The following is a 21,351-nucleotide window of genomic DNA, read 5'->3' on the forward strand; positions in this document are numbered from 1 at the left end:
AAAAAAACAATGTTTTATCCACCCCTCTTCCAATTTAGCCACCATGGCAGCTGACAGATGAGTCTCTTGTATGAAATAAATGTCCACTTGATTCTTCAAAAAATTAAAAATCTTTTTCCTTTTTATGGGATGATTAAGTCCATTGACATTTAAGGAATATAACTTCAAAGCCATTTTATTTGATTACAAAATCTTAAAGAATAAACCAATAATTTCCTATTGACCAAATTTAAAAATAAAATTTTCACACACATCCAGGACCATAAACAATAAATCCCTCCTTCCCACCCCCAGCCCAACCCTGTAAATCACACGAAAACCTGTATGCAAGCATTTAGGGCTCCTTTTATGAAAGTGCGCTAGCATTTTTAATGCACGCACCGGATTAGCACGCGCTAGACGAAAAACTACCACCTGCTAAAGAGGAGGTGGAAGCAGCTAGCGCTAGTGGCATTTTAGCACACGATATTCCGCGAGTTAAGGCCCTGATGCGCCTTCGTAAAAGGAGCCCTTAGACTAGGAGATCACCATCCCCCCTCCCAAGCACCTTAATCTATCCCAAATTAACCCTCCATGTTCTGCAAAATATTAATAAGATTAAGTATAAAAACACAATAGCTTATAAATACCATACAATGTTAATTCATCTTAAGTAATTAATAAACAAAATATATTACCCTTTATCATTAAATAGTTTATTTTAAAGAACAAGACAAATCATACCTTCTAGGACATGAACATTTGCATGAAGATGGTTTAAAAAATTAATAAAAATATAATTAATTCATTATGAACTTTACTAAGAATATAAAAATTCATGAGATTCTATTAACTAATAGCCATGTTCCCAGAAATTATCTAATAATAAAATGAATAGTCATAAATCATAATAAACACCCATAAAGAATCTACTGTTAGACACCATCAAATGGAAACTATAAGGAATAAATGGCACCATTATAAAGGCTCGCTTCACCTTACCCATAGTTAAACTCGTAAGTATGCACCAAATTTAATAAAATGAAAATTCAGAATCCATAGAACAAATAAAATAAACAAAGATTCTAGAGTTGAAGTTAATTTATATAGTTCCTTATAATAAATTATATCCAAATCCCACTATATGCATATCACTATTGGTCTCTTTTACAAAGCCGCACTAGCGGCTGCGCTGCGCTAACAGCCCCAAAGCCCATAGAGATTTAAAGGGCTATGAGGCTGTTGCCGCGCGGCTTTGTAAAAGAGGCCGTATAAATACCCAAAATGTAAACAATTTCATAGAGAACAAGAATCCCCCCAATGGATTAACAAGACCATTTTAAAAACATATAATTTACTATGATGGTCAGTTAATTAATTACAAAACCATATTCATCGGCATGTCCTGTGCGTTGGTGCTGATGCCTGTGCCAAATCGGGGTAAGGGATGCTATTTGGGTGCTCGGCAGGGGATGTAGGATCACGGGGGGGGCAACATGAGCGGGGGGATGCCGGATCACAGGGGGGTGCCGGATCGCAGGGGGGGTGGGGTATGGAGCAGCACCGGTGGCCTCGAGGGGGGGGGGAATGGAGCAGCTCCAATGGCCTCGAGGGGGGGGAGAACGTATCAAGCGAGTTTCCATTCATTCCTATGGGGAAACTCGCTTTGATATACGAGCAATTTGGTTTACGAGCATACTTCTGGAAAGAATTATGCTCGTAAACCAAGGCTCCACTGTATTTCAATAAAAGAAAAAGAAAAAATTTACAAAGGCAATAACATCACAATAAAATAATTACAAAATGTAGTTATAAATTCTTCTTTATATGAATCATATTCCTCAAATCAATAGTTACCAGATCCATAATATTGTTGGCATAAAATTGACTTCAGTAAATTTTGGAAGGCATAATAAGACATGTCATTAAAACTATTCAACAAAGAGTTCCAAAAGGCTAGCCCAATATAAGAAAAAACTCTATTTCTAGTCAACTCCAATTTAACTTCCTTTGGACTGGGCTCCCTAATTTGTTCCCTTTGTGAGGAACACAAGAGCCTCTCAGAAGAGTATTTAGATAATTTCTTATACAAGTAATCAGGGAATGAAAGGTGCCATGCTTTAAAAAATTAAAATATAAGGATCCAATGACGAGTGGAGGTGTAAAGCCGCCTACTGTGAACATATATTGAGTGGGGAGGTGGCCTCGCTGAGGATCGTATGACCTTAGAAACTTTTGAATGAATTAGGCTTATATATATAAGGTTTATAACCCCTTATATATTGGAGTTCATGCTTTAAAAACTAAGCATAGCAACTTGAACTCAATGCATTTAGTAACAGGTAACCAATGCAATTTGTATAAGACTGGAGTTATGATTGTTTCTTTGAGCACCAATTAGCAGCCTAGCAGCTGTTTTGGATTAACTGCAAATAATGTAAGCTAACCTTACTTGATTTCTCCCCCCTCAAAAAAAGAGTATTACTGTAGCCTAAAAGACTAGTAATACATGCATGAATCAGTTTAGTAAGATTTTCCATAGTCAAAACTGGCTTCAACTGCCATAATAGTCACAGATAAAAAAAAAACCCATGATTTCACAATACGACTGATTTGAGGTTTATAACTTAATTCTGAATCACAACATACCCCCAACATTGTGATTTGAGATAGAAGCGACAGCGGTTTGCCATCCATCTCTGATACAACTCTCAGATCTGAATGACTACGCAAAGTCCACATTACTGAGAGTTTCTCATCGTTCAAAATTAAATGATTATAGCAAACCAGTTACATAGCTGATTCAATTTAACATTAAGATCAGAAACCACCAATTCCTGAGTTTTACCATTGAAATCAAGCAATTGAATGTTGTCTGCAAAAAAGATGAAATTTAATATCCCAGGTCTCGAGCAATTTTGCTAAGGTTACTAAGTACATGTTGAAAAGAGCTGGGGACAGTAATGACTCCTGAGGTACACCAGATCTTACAAACTCCTTAGTTGACAACTCATTCTTCCAAAATACCAAGCATGATTGGCTAGTAAAATAAGAAGCAAACCATTCTAGCACCCGCGTAGAACTTATGTACTAAATAGTGAGACCTTGGTTAGGACCATGGCGGAACGCGACCTAGGGGTGATCATTAGTGAGGACATGAAGGTTGCCAATCAAGTGGAGAAGGCTTCCTCCAGGGCAAGACAAATGATGGGGTGTATCCGCAGAGGTTTCGTCAGCAGGAGACCTGAAGTTATGATGCCGTTGTACAGAGCCATGGTGAGGCCTCACTTGGAGTACTGTGTTCAGTTTTGGAGACCACACTACCGAAAGGACGTTCTGAGGATCGAGTCGGTTCAGCGAACGGCCACCAGGATGGTCTTGGGGCTCAAGGATCTCACGTATGAAGAAAGATTTAAAAAATTGCGGCTGTACTCACTTGAGGAAAGAAGAGAACGGGGAGATATGATTGAAACATATAAGTACATCACGGGACGCATCGAGTCAGAAGATGATATCTTCTGGCTCATGGGACCCTCGACCACCAGAGGGCATCCGCTGAAAATCAGGGGAGGGAAGTAGAGAATGACACGGGAAGCGATCCCTGCGGGGAACCGCGGTGTGGCTGCGGTTTGGCTGCGGGCTATGGAGACTCCATAGCCAAATCACTGCAGACACGGGGACAAAAGTTTTCACCGCCCGCAAAAACGGTGAAAAGATTTGTCCCCGCAGGCAAATGTATCCCCTTCTACATACTGCGATTTACCGGGTCTTCACCGTGTGTTCGGTTCACTTCGGGACGGGTGTCTGATTTTTTTCCAGCGGCCATGCTTGTCGGCCATGTGGTCTCCTCCAACTCGTCTCTCTCCACCCGACTTGCACGTTGCCTGACTCCGCCCCCTTCAATATTCTGGCTCCTCATTAGTCAGTTCTTTCCTGCTCAAGAAGGGGACCAATCGCTACTGCCACACATGATATTTAATGGGTTGCAATAGCGATTGGAAATCGGGGGATTTCGGAGCTGAGAGGCAAGCCCAGGATTTTTTTTGGAGTCGCTGCCTGGATTGGAGAGGAGTCACTGCTGCAGACTTGGAGGAGCTGAAATTTCATTGAAAACTTCAGCGCTACAAGTAGAGGTAAGGTGCATACTTTCCTACTACTTGCCTGCCCAGGGTTGGCGGTGGTAGGGGTGCGGGTGGGGATTCTTTGACCGGTTGGAGACGGGAGTCTGGCTGAGCTGGGAGCTGGTTCTTTTTTTTTTTTTTTAAATCTGAGTGGGATTTTTTGACAGGTTGGAGACGGGAGTCTGGCTGAGCTGGGAGCTGGTCCTTTTTTTTTTTTTTTTTAATCTGAGTGGATTCTTTGACCGGTTGGAAACGGGAGTCTGGCTGAGCTGGGAGCTGGTTCTTTTTTTTTTTAATCTGAGTACTAGTGTAGTAGTGTGCTGTGTCCATTCCCATGGGTTACTGAATCCTATTCCTGAACATGTGCTGCAAGAATGGAGGAATCCAGCACATGTTCAGTATGTAACCCATGGGAATACGTTAATAAAGATAAGTATATAAAATCATACCTGTTTGAGGCTTTTATGCATGCTGCGGTGACGGTGATGGGGCGGTGAATGGGATGGCAGTGGCGGTGACGGAGCGGTGAAAGGGATGACGGTGACGGTGACAGGGCGGTGAAGGGAATGGCGGTGACGGGGCGGTGCAGAGGATGGTGGGACGGAGACGGGGCGGTGACGGGGACAGATTTTTTCCCCGTGTCATTCTCTAGAGGGAAGTTTCATGGCGACTCCAGGAAGTACTTCTTCACCGAAAGAGTAGTGGATCATTGGAACAGACTCCCACTCCAGGTGATAAAGGCCAGCAGCGTGACGGATTTTAAGAGAAAATGGGATACTCAGTGGGATCTTTAAGGGACTAAATTCAGGGGAGGGGATACTTGGAATGGGCAGACTTGGTGGGCTATAGCCCTTTTCTGCTGCTTTTTTCTATGTTTTCTATAGAATGTAGGTCCATTTCATTAAGTCTCTGCTACAATTTTGCATGTGAGACTGTGTCAAAGGCTGCTGTCAAGTCGAATTGTACCCAAATCCAAGTCGATTTTACATAAAATTTGGCTGTCATCTCTTTAAAAGCAATGATTCCATCTTCTTTCTATATAGGATCTTTGTGTTTATCCCACGCCTTTTTGAATTCTGTTACCATTTTTGTCCTCACGGCCTCAACCAGGCAGGAATTCTAGGCATCTACCAAACTTTTTCATGAAGAATTATTTTCTGATAATTTTTAAATTTAGCTCCTTGCAACTTCATTTCATGCCCTCTGGTTCTACTGCATCCCTATCTCCGTAAAAGATTTATTTTGTATATTGTCTTCCAAGTATTTAAAAGTTTATATCATTTCACCCCTGTTTCTCCTTTCTTAATCTAGGGCAGTGATTCCCAACCCTGTCCTGGAGGAACACCAGGCCAATCGGGTTTTCAGGCTAGCCCTAATGAATATGCATGAGAGAGATTTGCATATGATGGAAGTGATAGGCATGCAAATTTGCTTCATGCATATTCATTAGGGCTAGCCTGAAAACCCGATTGGCCTGGTGTTCCTCCAGGACAGGGTTGGGAACCACTGATCTAGGGTATACATATTCAGGCCTTCACATCTTCTCTCATACATCTCTTGGTGCAAACTCCATACCATTTTTTTCACCTTCCTCTGAATAGCTTCAAGTCTCTTTGGCCTAGATTTACTAAATTCACTAATGTTTGACTATCTGTGGCCGAGTCTTGCCAGGCGACCGATTCACAACAGACTCTGCAGAGCGATCAAGACGCATGCGCAGACCATCTTCGTTAGCTGTAGATGCGATCCATGCATGCGCTTGCTCTCTGCACAAGCGAGGTCAAAACAAAGGGGGATGGTGGCTGAAATTTACTTGAGTGGACATTTCAATGGAACAGAACACGCTTTAGCCAAGATTATTGAACAGAACACGCTTTAAACCATGGACTCACAGGGCAGAGAGCAGGAGAGTTGGCAGGAACAAACTGGGATTTCAAGGCGGCAGAGAGCAGGAGAGTCGGCAGGGACAGTAAGCGACTGGTCCTCAGCAGTCACTCCATTTTGGGTCTATTGAATATTGTATTTATTCCCCTACCTCTCCTCGATTATGTGTGTATGTCTTTGTCTTTGTGATCTCCCAAAAAATTTTATATTTTAACCTTTTATACACCGCTTAGACAATTTATAAGTGGTATATCAAATCTTAATAAACTTGGAACTTGGACACCACAAGCCTTCATTTGCAGCTTCCCAGATAATTTTTTTCTCCTGTTCTCATATTCCACTTCTCAATATATGTAATCTCCTTTTGCTGTAACATTCCTGGAGTGGGGATTATGTATCAAAGCTTTTTCCCAAACACTGCAATCATGAATCTTGAGTCTGGTCATTAGATGTTATTCTAAAACTAGTGGTTCCCAAACCTGGTCCTGGAGGCACCCCAGCTTGTCAGGTTTACAAGATATCCACAAGGAATATGTATGAGAGAGAGTTGCATGCAATGACACTGACTCAACCCTGCATTCTCAGCCTAGGAGGGCCAATGCAGAGAACTACCGTAGGCAGCAGCACAGTTAATGAGAGGCCTATGTAGATGTTAGTAGGGCCGTGGCTGCACCGGTTCTACCGGATGTGATGTCAGACGCCAATGTTAGGCTTTAAATGAGAAAAAGTTAGAGCCCAGCGTATTCTCCGATCATTAGTAGCTGGTTATGCAGACCAAGAAGAAGTCTCCCAGAATTGATTTGAGACTTTAGTCTGAAGTATCTTCATGTCATGATTAGAAGCGAGGTAGGCGAAAAAACTATTTTGATCTGAAAGGGGTGTAGAGGAAATTTGTGCTAAACGGAAGAGTAGAATCTTGTTTTAGAAAAACAGAGTGTTTTATAACACAATACATAAGGAAATTTAGAACATAATGTAAAGAAGAATGTATAATGTATATGATGTAGAAAAGAACAATTGTTCCCATTAGCTATCACCATATTACCTAGTTTAGCGCAAAGAAATAAATAATAAAATAAATGGGTGAGAGTTTAAGTTGAAACCCATTTTTAAAGTGAATATTAATGGAATTTGCTTTTTCTATAGTGAATGTTATCGCTTTCCTGACGAAGCCCCGTGTTAAAATTTGGGTGCGAAACGGAGATCTTCCGTAGAGTAAAGAGAATAAAGGAAAGAAAGTGAAATACAATATTCAAGTAAAAGAATTGAGAATGAAATATTGAAGTGAACAAACATCAGGAGAAATACTAAGAAAGAAAATAAGATAAGTGATTTTACACTATATGGGATAGTAAAGCAAATAATTTATATATTTTATAAAAGGAAAAATTATAAAAGAAAAAAAGTCATAAATAATAAAATGCACATAATATAAGCAGAAGAGAAAATAGAGATTACATAAGGGTTCAATGATAGCTCACGATATTGGCCATTGATTTTGAGAAATACTTCAATACAGTACTATGGCTGTGAGCACTTGAGATCCCAGTTAATCTCAAAGTATTGTTCTATAAGACTACTTTTGAGTTTTGTGCGACAGCGCATTGCAATAGGTGGATAGTGAATTTCACAATAATAGCTTGAGTGGTGATTTATGATGTTAGTAGGTAAACCATGCAGAAATTAACTCAGCTTGGGAGTTAGTTTGTGCAGTAGACATCGGCACACAATATATTTAAATAAATGGAAGATAGGATCCAAGTTTATTTTAATTTACTACCCCGCATCTAGGGAATACCTTCAGAGCAACTTACAATTTAAATACATTAAAAAATAACAAAAAATAAAGTAACCAAAATCACATTAAAATTCAAAGACTTAGAAGAATTAGGTCAAGGGGAAGAACTACAAAAATATGATAGGAAAGGGAGGAAGGAAAACACAGTTAGGATTATTTCCATTTTACATGATTCCAGCAGCGCTGTCAATGGGAACAGGTTTGATATGCATCAGAAAAAAAAGAAAAGTTTTAAAATCTGCTTTGAACCTGTCAATAGATGTTATTGATCGGAGCGGTAATGGTAATGAATTCCACAGCTTTGGTCCATTAATAGAGATAATTGCATCTCTGACGTGCTCATGAACAATTTCTCTAATGCAGAGAAGTTTTAAAAGAAGCACAGCCTGAGAAACTTTACTGCAAAGTCTGAGGCGGTTTAGAAAGGATAGCGAACCCTCTGCGTTGGGGCAGAAAAGTTAATAAGTCCACCCCCTGAGCACCCGATTCCCTCTCTGCCCACCTCCTAAAAAAACATCTCTGGTGGTCTAGCATACCTCCTCTCCAATTTAAAATAATTCTCTGGCGTCTAGTAGCACCCTCCCTCTTCCAAATTTTTTAAAAAAATCCCTTCATGTCTGTTTGAGATTCTTGATCGACTGTCTTTCTGTTGTACAACCAAAGCACTGAGTGAGTTCAATCTGCCAAATAAGGGAATTTTCCCCTTATTTAGTAGTTCCTGCCCATACTACCAAATATGGGTTTGGCAGATGAATCTCACTCAGTATGTCTAGAATGCACCACACGGGGATAGGTGCCACCATTGTCTAAGATGGCAGCAAGGGGGCAGGAGCAAATTGGCATCACTTCTGCTTCTTCAAATAATATCCAGGGGTGGAGGGTGCAGACGCTGCTGCTATACACAAGGGAATATTTTTAAGTTGAGGAGAGGGAGATGGGTCATGTCAGGGAGGATGGAGATGCAACAAGATAATGGAATTTTTTTAAGTTGAGAGAGGAGGAGAACATTGGGTGGGGGAGATGCTACTAGACAGGGGAGATTTCTTTGTAAGTCTGGGGAGTTGGGAGAAAGGAGAACAGGTCTGGAAGGGGGCTACTAGACTATCAGGGATGTTGGGGCTTGTCAGCATGTGAGGAATCATCACTTGTGTAATGAGTTGTCAATTACTGCCACAATTTTAACACAGCAGTAATTTGCGTGCTTACTGATAACTGCATCTTAACTCGCAACTTTCTGCATTGGCTCCAGGGTTTGTGAAAGCTGCCTCTGCAGCATCCACAACTCCATTTGACCTAAGCAGTGGAAAACTTGACTTGGGAATTGAACAGAGGGTGTTCTGCATGGCTGTACACAGCATTTACTACCAGCCTGGCTCATTCCAGAATCTGTAATGTTCACAGCATAGATAAAACCATGGTTTATAATCCTGGGAAATGTTTCCCTATACGGCCTTAAGAACAGATGTGTGCTAAAGATGGCCAGTAGTGGCCTAGCTTTGCACTCCTGTACTCACCGTATGATGCTATATCATATAGTTTAGAAATCATACAAAAATTGTAGGCAGCTCTTGTTGCCGAGTTTACATCCTGTCTAAACTGAGATGACACATCTTCCTCTCCTAGCTTCGAGAGAACAGGGTGTGCTATTTATTAAGGCACATGAAGTTGGGTAAAGGGTTAATTTTCTCTATGGGAAGATATACTTCACAATCATTTTCAGGCAATCCTGCATAGGAAATAGAGCATAACCACACTCCCAGGCTTGAATTCCTGATCCTTGAATTCATTTGTACATGTGCTGCCTTTGCAGGCAGACAAGACTACTTCTCCAGCATCATGATCTCTCACACATTGATTTCTATGAAAGGACAGTATCTACTCAGGGAGCCCTTAGTAAGGTTTGATTTGTGACTCAGAATAGTTGTAGCTACCGTATTTTTCGCTCCATAAGTCGCACCCTAGATTTAGAGGAGGAAACACCAAGAAAATATATTCTGAACCAAATTGTGCCTCTGAACACAGCCCCCTAGAAAAATAGACAAATATACTGCAGCAGACAGATTTTGATCACTAAATTGAAATCCTACCTTTGTTGTCTGGTGATTTCTAGTTGCATTAGATAGTTCTTTCTTTCTTTCTTTCCTTCCTTCCTTAGGCCCAACAATTGTCTCTTTCTATTCCCTCCCTCCCTCCCTCCTTCCTTCCTTCTTATGTCCCGAGTTCATGCCCTCTCCCCCTCACTGCCTTCCAGCCTTTGTCCTTCCTCCCTCCCTCACCGAAGTCTGCCTCCCTCCCACACCGAAGCCTGCTTGCCTTCCTCCCTGCCGCACCGATTCCTCCTCCCTGGTCCACCACTCACCCACTGCTGCTGCAACTCCATGAAGGGAAGGGCCGGTGGCTTGCAATCGGGCCCACAAGCCTTCCTCCAACGTCAATTCTGATGTCAGAGATAAGGTCCGGGCCAGCAATTTGGCTGGCCCAGACCTTCTCTCCGACGTGACGTTGGGGGAAGACTTGTGGGCCTGATTGCACATCGCTGGCCATCCCTTTCCTTCAGCATCGAGAGGGTAAGAGGGTGACGAACAGCAGCTGAACACCGGTGGGGGGAGGGGGTGACGAGCAGCAGCAGAACGCTTGGGGGGGAGCCAACGAGCAGCAGCAGCAGAACGCTGGGGGGGACAGAGATGTATTCGCTCCATAAGACGCACCCACTTTTCCACCCCCTTTTTGGGGGTGGAAAAAGTGCTTCTTATGGAATGAAAAATACGGTATGTGTAAAGGGATCATTCTTTGGAGATCTTGGCAAGTGAGTGGCATGCTTAGGAGGCTTAATATCTCCCTAACCCACCACAGGAACTATATTAGTAGCAGCAGTGCAAATACCTTTCTGTCATTCACACACACATTCTGCCCCACTACAGAACAATGGAGAGAATAGCCAGAAAGGCTTCTACAACTGGGAGAGCAATCCAGATACAAGAGTCATGAGGAAAAGATGTCAAAACATACAGCAGTGGATGATCCAAAGCAAACTTTATATAGTCAGCAGCATAGACTCGACTCTGACATGGTACTGTTGCTGGCAGATTTTCTCTCTTCAATGTTTTTAAGATCGACAAATGTGAATTGCTAGCCCAGAACCAATACATATCTATGGTATTGAGAGATTAGACTCTTGACAAAGGCAGAACTGCCAAAACACTGGCAGTGTCGAGTCTATTTTGCTGACTAAATAAAGTTTGCATTGGATTGTCCACTGCTGTATGTTTTGATATCTTTTCCTTGCGATTCTTGTGTCCACTACAGAACAAAACAGGTACAGCAGCAGCAGTGCAAGCTTCCTTGTCTCATCACACTGCATCTGACCATAGATATAGCACAGGCAGCAGCAGTATAAGCCCACGCATTCTCTCTCTCTTTCTCTCTCTCTCATATAGACATAGATGTAGACAAATACATGCACACTAACTCATCACAGAAGAGAACAGGGCAGAGACAGCACAGGCAGCAGCAGTGCAGTTTCCCTGTCTCATCACAATGTACTCTGCCACAGTTCCCTCTTCCCCCTCCTCACATACAAACAAGCGCACAGATTGCAGTAATTCAAGCTTCCTTCATGTAGCAGAACAGGATGTAGCATACACATCTTGAGAGCTTTTGTAAGGTACGCTGTATGCAATTTATTTAGTTTTGCTCCAGTGCATCAGATTATGGATATATTTGAATCAATAGAAGATCTGCTGAGGTGTCTCGATGATAAATATATATTTTTTTCATGTGCCCTATTTTCTCTGCTGCTGATGACTCTTCCCTATCACATTTTCCATGATGAAAGAAGGCTTATCTCTTCAGAGTGCCTTACAAAGGGCCTGGAAGCTAGGAACTGCTATATTTAACCACTCTATATCGAGTTGTTATAGCAACATCTCCAAGTGCCACATGAAAAGCAGCTCTGGGGAGTGATATGCCAAGCCATTCATGATGATCTTCAGGTTCAGGAGTCTCCCAGCTGTTTCAGGTTTCTCTGGGCTGTGAGGAATAAAAAGGATCTGATGATCTGTACACCTCAGATCGAAGGTGATTTTCTAGTTTGCAGCTCATGATGTCTAGAGGAGGGAATCATGAAGTCTGAAGTGCTATAGGCATGGCTGATGTTGGGGAATAAAGATGGATGTATTTAGGTATGGGAATAAATTATACTACGATTGGGGTCACAGGCTCAAAATTGTTCTGGAAAGAAGTAGGGAAGTTTTAGGTGCTGTGAATATGACTTAGGGGCAGGGGGGTTAAGTGGGCTATGTGAATAGCCAGTGAAGAAGGAAGAATATTTTCTGAGTTGCAGATTATGTAGACTTATGGATCAAGATACTGGAGGAAAGGTTAGGTGACAAGATGATGGACATTTCTAGTGATGTTGAGCACATATCTGGAAATGAGAGGCTATTAAAATTCCCAGCATGTGCACTAGCAGCAGATGAAGAATGGCCTAGTGGTAGAGCTGCTACCTCTGCACCCAGAGATTGTGGGATTGAATCCCAGCACTGTTTTTTGTGACCTTGGGCAAGTCACTTAACCCCCCCATTATACCAGGTACAAAATAAGTACTTGTATATACAGTATGTAAACTGCTTTGAATGTGTAACCACAAAAAGGCAGTTTGCAAGTCCCATTCCCTTTTTCTTATTTTATGGTAAGATGAATTTCTTTTTTTTATTTTTAAGGTCCTCAGTCTTCCAGCTCCCTCTCCTTTAGACAACTAGCCAAATGAAAAACTGTATACTAACTCTGAGACTGTGGAGAAAGTAGAATTTTGAGCTACAGCAGCTTCCATTCAGGTGGCTCTTCGTGATCTGTGATATGATACCTTAGGGATCTCCTAAGGTATGATCTCAGGTATCATATCACAGCCACCTGAAAGATAGCAGCTCTAGCTCAGTGATTTAGAGCACTGCTTTCATAGTCCAAAGGTCATGGGTTTGAATTCAAAGTATGGTCAGCTCCCCCAGCATATATCCCTATTTTAATTGTGGCATTCTACCTTCTAAGTGCACCTTGATGATCTCACAATGAGGTCACCATTGCAGCTGGAGACCTCCATTTGCAATGAACTACAAGCCATGCTGAGGACTGTATCTCTTTTTTCTGTCCTTAACCTTTTGGAAATGAAGTTATCTATGCAATATTTTTTTTTTCATGAGCATTGCTTGCTTAATGCAACTCTTTCAATAATTAGCTCATTACAGCACTCTTTAGTCAGAAAAAAGTGTAGCTTTTGAGCAAGAAATATAAAACTATCTTTTTCATGTGCTCTGCTTCAGTTAATGGATCTTTGCCTATAATTAGCAAATAACATTGCTGTTTTCCCACAAAAATAGAAGGTTTTGCATGCAATATCTTTGTATTCATGTGCCCTGTTTATGTGGTGCATTATTAAATGTATTTGAGCTTAATAAAGCAAAAATAAAATCCCTATTAGCCTATATAGCGAAACACATTGGAGACATTCAAAGTCCGCCTAAGTCCCATCCACATAGAAACATAGAAAATGACGGCAGAAAAGGGCCATAGCCCACCAAGTCTGCCCACTCTATTAACCCTTCCCCAACTACCCACCTGGTGGTTTCACTCTGATGGCATCACCTCTACACTACCCTCGTAGAGATCTGACGTGGGCATCCCACTTTTTCTTAAAATCTTGCACGCTGCTGGCCACGATCATCTGCACAGGGAGCCCGTTCCAATGGTCAACCACTCTATCTGTGAAGAAATACTTCCTGGTGTCTCCATGAAATTTCCCTTCCCTGATTTTCAGCAGATGTCCTCTTGTGGTCGAGGGACCTCTGAGAAAGAAAATATCATCTTCCACCATGATACAACCAGTGATATACTTAAATGTCTCAATCATGTCTCACCTCTCCCTACGTTCTTGGAGAGAGTATAGCCGCAATTTGTTCAGCCTTTCCTCGTACGTGAGATCCTTGAGCCCCGAGATCATCCTGGTGGTCATTCGCTGAACCGACTCCACCCTGAGCACATCCTTACGGTAATGTGGCCTCCAGAATGGTACACAGTACTCCAGATGAGGTCTCACCATGGTTCTGTACAATGGCATTATGACCTCCGGCTTCCGGCTAACAAAACTTCTACGGATACAACCCAGCATTTGTCTAGCCTTGGATGAAGCCTTCTCCACTTGATTGACAGTTTTCATGTCTTCACTAATGATCACCCCTAAATCCCGTTCTGCTGCAGTCCTAGCTCACGTCTATCTGTTGCCCAAGTCCTGCTCAAAAGTAGACCTGCGTTTCATTCACCTACATTTAGGCATTAGATGGACATGCTTGGTCGCTCAGCAATAATGTAAATTATTCAACAGACGTCCACATCAAAGCCTCTCCCACGCCACGCCTGTTTCCTTAGGCGCAGCTTTTTCCGATTGACATTCACGAAATTGTGGACGTGTCTTGGAACTGATGTCCAAGTTCCCATTAACGGTCATTAAGACTCTTAAATTGCTTATTAACCACTTTATTTGGATGCTTAACTCCTGCCTAACTGTAGGCGGGACTTAGGCGTCCTTTACAGAATTTACGCCTTAGTGTTCATATTCTGAATAGTCTGCAATCTTAAAATCAGCTTAGTGGAAAGAAGGAAGAAAGACAATGACAGTAATCTAACATTGAAAGAACAAGAGCTTGGATTAGGATAGGATAGAGATTCTTTTTGGAAAGAGGGAGAAATGGTTTACACATGTAATTTGGACCTAGTCTGTGAAGTGTTCTAAATATCATTGTACATATTTATTTTAAACTAGTGTTTTAGCCCATTACATTCATTACAGTAACGGGTGCTAGAATAGCCCCACCTATACCCTGACCCTGACTCTGACCCCACCCATGTCCCGCCTCTATCATGCCCGGACCCTGCCTCCCACTGATCCCAGTCCCACCACCTCACCTTTTACCATTTCCTTTGTACTCTTTTGGCCCTCATAGATCCTCCATTGCATTTATCACCTGACAGGGTCTTTATTTACCCGAGGTGGCAGCAGCAGTCCTGACGTACCAACCTTTCCTCCCTCAGTGCCCAAAAGCAGCAGTGGTCCTACCATTTCCATCTCTCCCTTTCCCCCTTTCACACCCTCTACCATCTCTCTCTGACTCTGTTTCACCCCTTTTGCCATCTTCCCCTTTCCTGTCCCCCTCTGTCCTTCCCCAAGACCATCTCTCTCTCCTGTCCCCTCCACACTCCCTGAAGTCTATCTCTCCCTATCCCCTACCATCTCTCCTGGTCCCCCTAGTAGCCCCTCTGTCCTTCTCATCCATCTGTCTCTGTCTCCTTTCTTCACTTGAGTCCAACATCTCTCCCTTCTCCCACTCCCTCCACCGAATCCATCACCTCTTGCCTCTGCGGAGCTCTCACAGCTGCTCCTCCTCCTCCAGCCAGGCTTCAGCCATCTACACTGGCTTCGGGCTCGGCCACCGCGGCCTGCAGCCGCCGTGGCCTGCTGCCGTCGACAGCCGCTGTGCCATGTGCGCCGGGAAAGGGTGCACAGGGGTGGGGGGAAGGGGCCACGATGGCGGTGGACGACGGCAGCGAAGTTACAGTGAGGGAGGGAGGGAGTAGAAGCGCATGCGCACTCTTGCCCGCGGGGCCCTACAGCTCACAGAAAATGGAACACGCAGGTGGGATGCGCATGCGCGCTTAGGGTTTTATTATCTTAGATGTGCCTGTATTAGCAGCCGGTAAAGTTTGATTAGATATAGAGTCATTCTTTCAATGTGATGAGCATGAAAACATCAGTTTTGCTGCTGTAGTTTGAAGGGCTATATTTGTAGGAGGTTTAACCTTATTGGGTAAGAGGGTCTCTCTCCAGGGCTTCCTAAGCCTGCACTGGGTCCTCACAGGTTTTCACAATATCTACAACAAATATACATTATATAAAGTAAATCTGCAAGTATTGGAGACCTAGCATATGCAAATCTATCTTGTGCAAATTCATTGTGAATCTGTTGATACCTCTTACACTTGTCCTGGGGACCTTCACACCTGGTGTAGGAGGCCCTGGAGAGACAGTCTTGTTAAACTTCCTGTAACTGTTTCTGAGGAAATAAATGAGGAGTAGACACACATGATCAAGCAAGTACAAACACACACACATGCAAGCTCACATGCATACTTAATCCTTTGTGTTTCTGTGGCTGTTCAAAAGTGTATCTAATGATAATACCAGAGAAAAAGTCTCACACACACACAATATATATAATATATAAATATACATACACGTGGATATGTATATGCAAATAGTCTAGTGGCTTGTTCTTTTTCCATGATCTCATGCCAAATGGTTCTACTTTACTGAAACCACAGCAAGCAGAGACCATAAAAGTTTCTTCCTGGCACAGAAACATTGTCTATCTTAACCTCTCTCCTACTTGGCTCATTTCCAGTCGTCTTGTTGTGGGAGGGATTTTTCCAGCAAAGTATACCGGTTTCAGAGACTGTACTAGAATTTATAGATTCCAAAAGGAAATGAGGTTTGGCAATAGAGCCCATATTAACCTGCAAAGAAGAGGTAGACTGAGAATTTTTGCATGGTGCCAAGGATTCTGTATCCTTAAATGCCTTGACCAGCCTCCTACAAAAAAATTCCACAACTTAATTGTGCATTTACCCCATGTTTATCAAGCTGCGCAAGAGGTTTTTAGTGCAGGCCAACAAGGTAGGTGCTCCGACACTCATAGAAATTCTATGAGCGTCGGAACATTTACCTTGCTGTCCCATTCTAAAACCCTCTAGCACAGCTTGATAAAAGAGACCATTAATGAGGAAACATAGCTCTAATTTGTTTAAATCAGCTATTTATTAGTTCCATGGAGTGCCACTTAGTCTTAGTACAGAACTTAGCCTACTAAATGCCTTCTCTTGGCCAATTGAAGCTTGGCAATTTGGAGGGAAGCATAGATTTATTGCCATGAGATCCCTACCTCTCTGCCACAACTCATCCATCCTCGAGCTTGAACCATGCAGTGAAGGAAGGGGGGTACATGACAGAGAGAGAGTGGGTGAAGGCTGAAGGGAGGGGGAACATGAGAAAGAGCCTGGGCAAAGTCTGTGTGGGGGAACATGAGAGAGAGCATGAGTGTGTGAGTGTGCACACATGTTTTGGCATTCCAAATCTTCTAAAATATTAAACGTGGCCTCAATTAAAAAAAAATAAATTTAAAAAGTTGGTAAATAAGTGGTCTCTCTTTCTCTTCCACACCACTCCTGATTTTATATTACCTTCTTTAAGTCATTTCTTCTTCAAGCTGTAGAGTTCTAATTGATTAGTGGCCTTTGTTCATAATGGACCTGTTCCACCTCCTTTTATGATTAACTTTATTTGGTGAAATATAGTAATGCTGCCAGAATCAAACGGGCTCATTTTCAAAGCACTTAGACACACATAGACACACAAAAGTGCCATAGAAACATATGGTACTTTTGTATGTCTAAGTGCTTTGAAAATTAGCCCCAAAATGTCTGAATCTATTATTACTGTATTGCTCTAGAGCTCTTGAATGGGATTAATTATGCCTGAAGTAATATGCTTTGAAATTAATATCATTTTTATTTAGCTTTGTTTCTTTACCTATATTACCTATGTCTCTTTGTTTATGCTTCTTTGTTAATTCCTCTGTGGGGCAGAGCTTTTTGTGCGTATGTTACTGACTGTGATGCAGAAAAGGGTTCACCATGGCAGTTCACATGGGGGGGGAGACACTATATTAAAATACGTGGCAATGAGAGGTATTGTATTCTTCCATTATGCACAGAAGTAAACAGGCTTTTAAGGCATGCACACTGAGAGAACATTTTCCTGATCTGGTTGACAGAATTTAATGCCAAGGTTTTTGGGATTTAAACGCCTTGATTTTCTGCAACCAGGTCAGTGTTTGCAACTTTAAAAGACAGAATGGGAGGTAATAGTACTGTGCGCATGCTCAAACCAAAATGAAATGAGAAAAAAAAGTCAGATTTCTGCGAATAATAAATAAATTACTACTAATAATGACTGGTGTTGCCATTCAGCAAATCACATTTAATTGGAAGGATTGGAAGAGATTAAATTACACCTTCTGATGGAACTCTTTATGCCATATCTATAAAATGGAAAGGTTTATTGTATTACAGCGGGGATATTTTAAGAAATTTCAGGATGTGTGGCAACCATTAACGAAATATTGTAAAGATTAATTAAAAAAAAAAAAAATTTGTTTCCCTTATATTTTATTAATTTAAGGAGCAGGGAGGGGGGATTTTATTGTTATATGTTTTATATGATAATGGAATATATGGGAAGGAGGGTTGGGGGAGGGGAGGGGATAAAAATTAATGAAATGTGTTAATGATTGTTTATAAGTGATGTATTTATTGTTTATGTGAATGAATATATTTTAATACTTAATGTAATCTTGAAAATGAATAAAGAATTTAAAAAAAAAAAAGAAAGTGCTAGCACCCATCAGCACATGAACTGGAATGTATTTCTGTGCATAAATATTAGCCTTGCAAAAAAATTTTGTGAAGAAATAGTTGCAAGGGTAATGTTTATGCGCAGATGTGTGCTGGCACTTTCGTTTTTGCTCAGACATGCACATAGTGAAGTCAGAACTTAAGGTGCGCATGTGCTGAGCAGGCTTTCCCTGAATGGTGTGCAGATTCTGTGCAAGGTAAATTTGTATATCAATAGTATACAATACCTTTTCATTAATCCTTTAGTAGAAGCTGCGTGCTCAGCCATTGGCATGTGGTTCTACCATGTGGGTTTTCTGCATTGGCCTCTCAGAACAAATATATTGCAGAATTTCTGGACTCCTCTCAAGTTCTGGCAGGACACCGGATATAGACTTTTCCCCCAAGCATAAGAACATAAGAATAGCCTTACTGGGTCAGACCAACGGTCCATCCAGCCCAGTAGCCAATCCAGGTCACAAGTACTTGGCAAAAACCCAAATAGTAGCAACATTCCATGGAGGCTATACTAATGTTTTGCCACACCCCTTTTACCTTCCTTTTTTTATTAATTTTACTTCGATGTATTTTAAACAACTTTTCCCTCCCCAACTTCCCTTTTGTTCCATGTACGTTAATGTGAATTTGTCTAGTATTTTTAATATATGATAAAATATTGCTTTTATTTACCTATTTTAATTGTTTTCTACAATCTGTTTATATTGTACACCATTTAGACACTTGTTTTGATAGACGGTATATTAAAAATAAAGAAACTTGAAACTGGCTGGTGAAGATCAAAGCATAGATGGAAGGCATGACTGTGTTCTTCAAAAGTTAATGATAGTCTGTTTCTGCCTACTGACCTTCATGTGTCTTCCCTTCCACAGGCATCTTCACTCAGAAACAAAACTTCCACAAGGTATGTGCTAAAATCATTTGTAATAAAAATGTTACAGGCTGTGGTAACTGACCCAGCTATCTCTTGGAAATGAATATCATCCCCCAATTAGTTCCCAAGGTTTAACAAAATTTTAAAAAAAGTAAGAAGCCAAGAGAGAAAGATAAATATCACATATTAAAAATGTTCTCAGTGCTCCTACTCATATTTAGCTTTCACTTTTAATAATAATAATAATTTTATTTTTGTATACCGCCATACCCAGGGAGTTCTAGGCGGTTCACAACAGTTAAATGCAGTACAAACAGTGTAGTTGGAATTGAAGAACATAACAAAGCAATCATAGAGTCAAACAAGTTATACGTCTACAATTTAAATGAAGGGAAAAAAAGGTACATACACGCCAATAGGAGGGAGCAACAATCTTAAAAGAATGGGGAGGGATAGTGATGGAGAGCGTTAAGGATTTGGTCTGTTGAAAAGTTGAGTTTTAATCTGTTTTCTAAAATTGAGATAAGAAGAGGCATCAAGCACAATTTGGGCGAGCCATGAGTTTAGTTTGGCCACTTGAAAAGAGAAGGTTCTTTCGAAGAATCTTTTAAGATGACACGATTTCAGTGAGGGAAAAGCGAACAGATTTATTCTGCGGGAGCTCTTATTGTTGTAATTCAGGTTGAAGTGTGGGTAAAGATAATCCGGTGACAGACCGAATATTGTTTTGTAGCAGAAGCATGAGAACTTAAAAAGGACTCTGGATTCGAACGGCAGCTAGTGCAGCTTGTGGTAGAAAGGGGTTATGTGTTCCCATTTCTTCAGGCCAAAGATGAGACAGACGGCAGTGTCTTGGACCAACCTCAACTTCCTGGTGATTTTCTTGAAGGCGCCTAAGTATATGATGTTGCAGTAGTCCAGAACACTCAGAATAGCAGATTGTACCAACAGGCGAAAGGAGGCGTCATCAAAGTATTTTTTAATGGTGCGGAGTTTCCAAAGCACCGAGATACACTTCTTAAATACTAGGTCAGAGTGTTTCTCCAGAGTGAGAAGCTTGTCTAAGGTGACTCCTAGTGTTTTTAAGGATTGCTCAATACAGTGATCCAGCCCATTTACATGTAGTGTAGTTTCCTTGATTTTGCATTTGGGGCTGCCAAGAAAAATTTAGATTTTTCTGAATTTAGCTTTAATCTAAACGCTGACATCCAAAGTTCAACCTGATTTAGAGTGAATGAGAGGGAATTTAGCAGCTCAGATGTAAAGCAGGATAGCGGGATGACTTATGGTGATGTTGTCAGCGTAGATGAAGAATTTGAGCTTTAGATTCTGCAAGAGGTTTCCTAGGGAGGCAAGGTAGATGTTAAACAGGGTGGGGGACAAGGGGGAGCCCTATGGGACCCCGCAGGGGTTGTCCCAACCATAGGAGATAGTATCGTCCTTAAACACCTTATAGGATCTATTTCCCAGAAACCCTTGGAATCAATTGAGAACATGGCCTGAGATTCCAATAGATGTCAAACAGTCCAGCAGAATAGCATGGTCAACCAAGTCAAATGCACTGCTCAGATCAAGTTGTAATATCAGAGCAAATGAGCCTTGGCTGAAAAGAAGGTGAAGGTAATCAAACAGAGAAGCTATAATTGTTTCGGTACTGTGACCTGATCGGAAGCCGGATTGGTTGTCATGTAAGATGTTGTGTTTCTCTAAATATGTGGTGAGCTTGGAATTTACCACCCCTTCTGCTATTTTGGTTGCCAGAGGGATATTGGCGATTGGTCTGAAGTTAGATGCAATGTTAGATGATTCTTTTGCATTTTTTTAAATTGGTGTAATCATAATGTGGCCTTGCTCTACTGGGAACTTCCTGAGGATAGTAGAAAGTTTACCCAAGTCAGCATCTTGGCCTTAAAGTTGACTGGGGCAGATTTCATGACATTTGGAGGACAGGTATCCAATCTGCAATAGGAGTTAACATACTTATTGTAATGTTTACTAAAAGTTTGCCAGTCAATGGTTGAGAATTTGTTCCAGAACAGATCAGCTCTGGAATCAAATGAATCTTGCAGAATGGGGTAGCACCAGTGGGGCTTGGCCAGGGTGGTTAGCAAAGATCTTAATTTTTGAATTTTTGAATTAAAAAAGTCAGCCATGCTGTTTGCAGTTAGAGTGGGTTCTTC

At 41.5% G+C, this 21,351-nt stretch overlaps 1 protein-coding gene across 1 annotated transcript in view; it reads left to right on the top strand.

Moving 5' to 3' along the window:
• PIGL (phosphatidylinositol glycan anchor biosynthesis class L) overlaps positions 1-21,351 on the top strand; it is a 100,694-nt gene that overhangs the window by 69,907 nt on the left and 9,436 nt on the right. Inside the window, exon 5 of the mRNA XM_033922045.1 lies at positions 19,170-19,201. Within this exon, the coding sequence (XP_033777936.1) occupies positions 19,170-19,201 (32 nt within the window). The remainder of the gene's footprint in view (positions 1-19,169; positions 19,202-21,351) is intronic.

Source organism: Geotrypetes seraphini, chromosome 15, assembly GCF_902459505.1.
Source record: "Geotrypetes seraphini chromosome 15, aGeoSer1.1, whole genome shotgun sequence".
In the NCBI taxonomy this organism is placed as follows: Eukaryota; Metazoa; Chordata; class Amphibia; order Gymnophiona; family Dermophiidae; genus Geotrypetes; species Geotrypetes seraphini.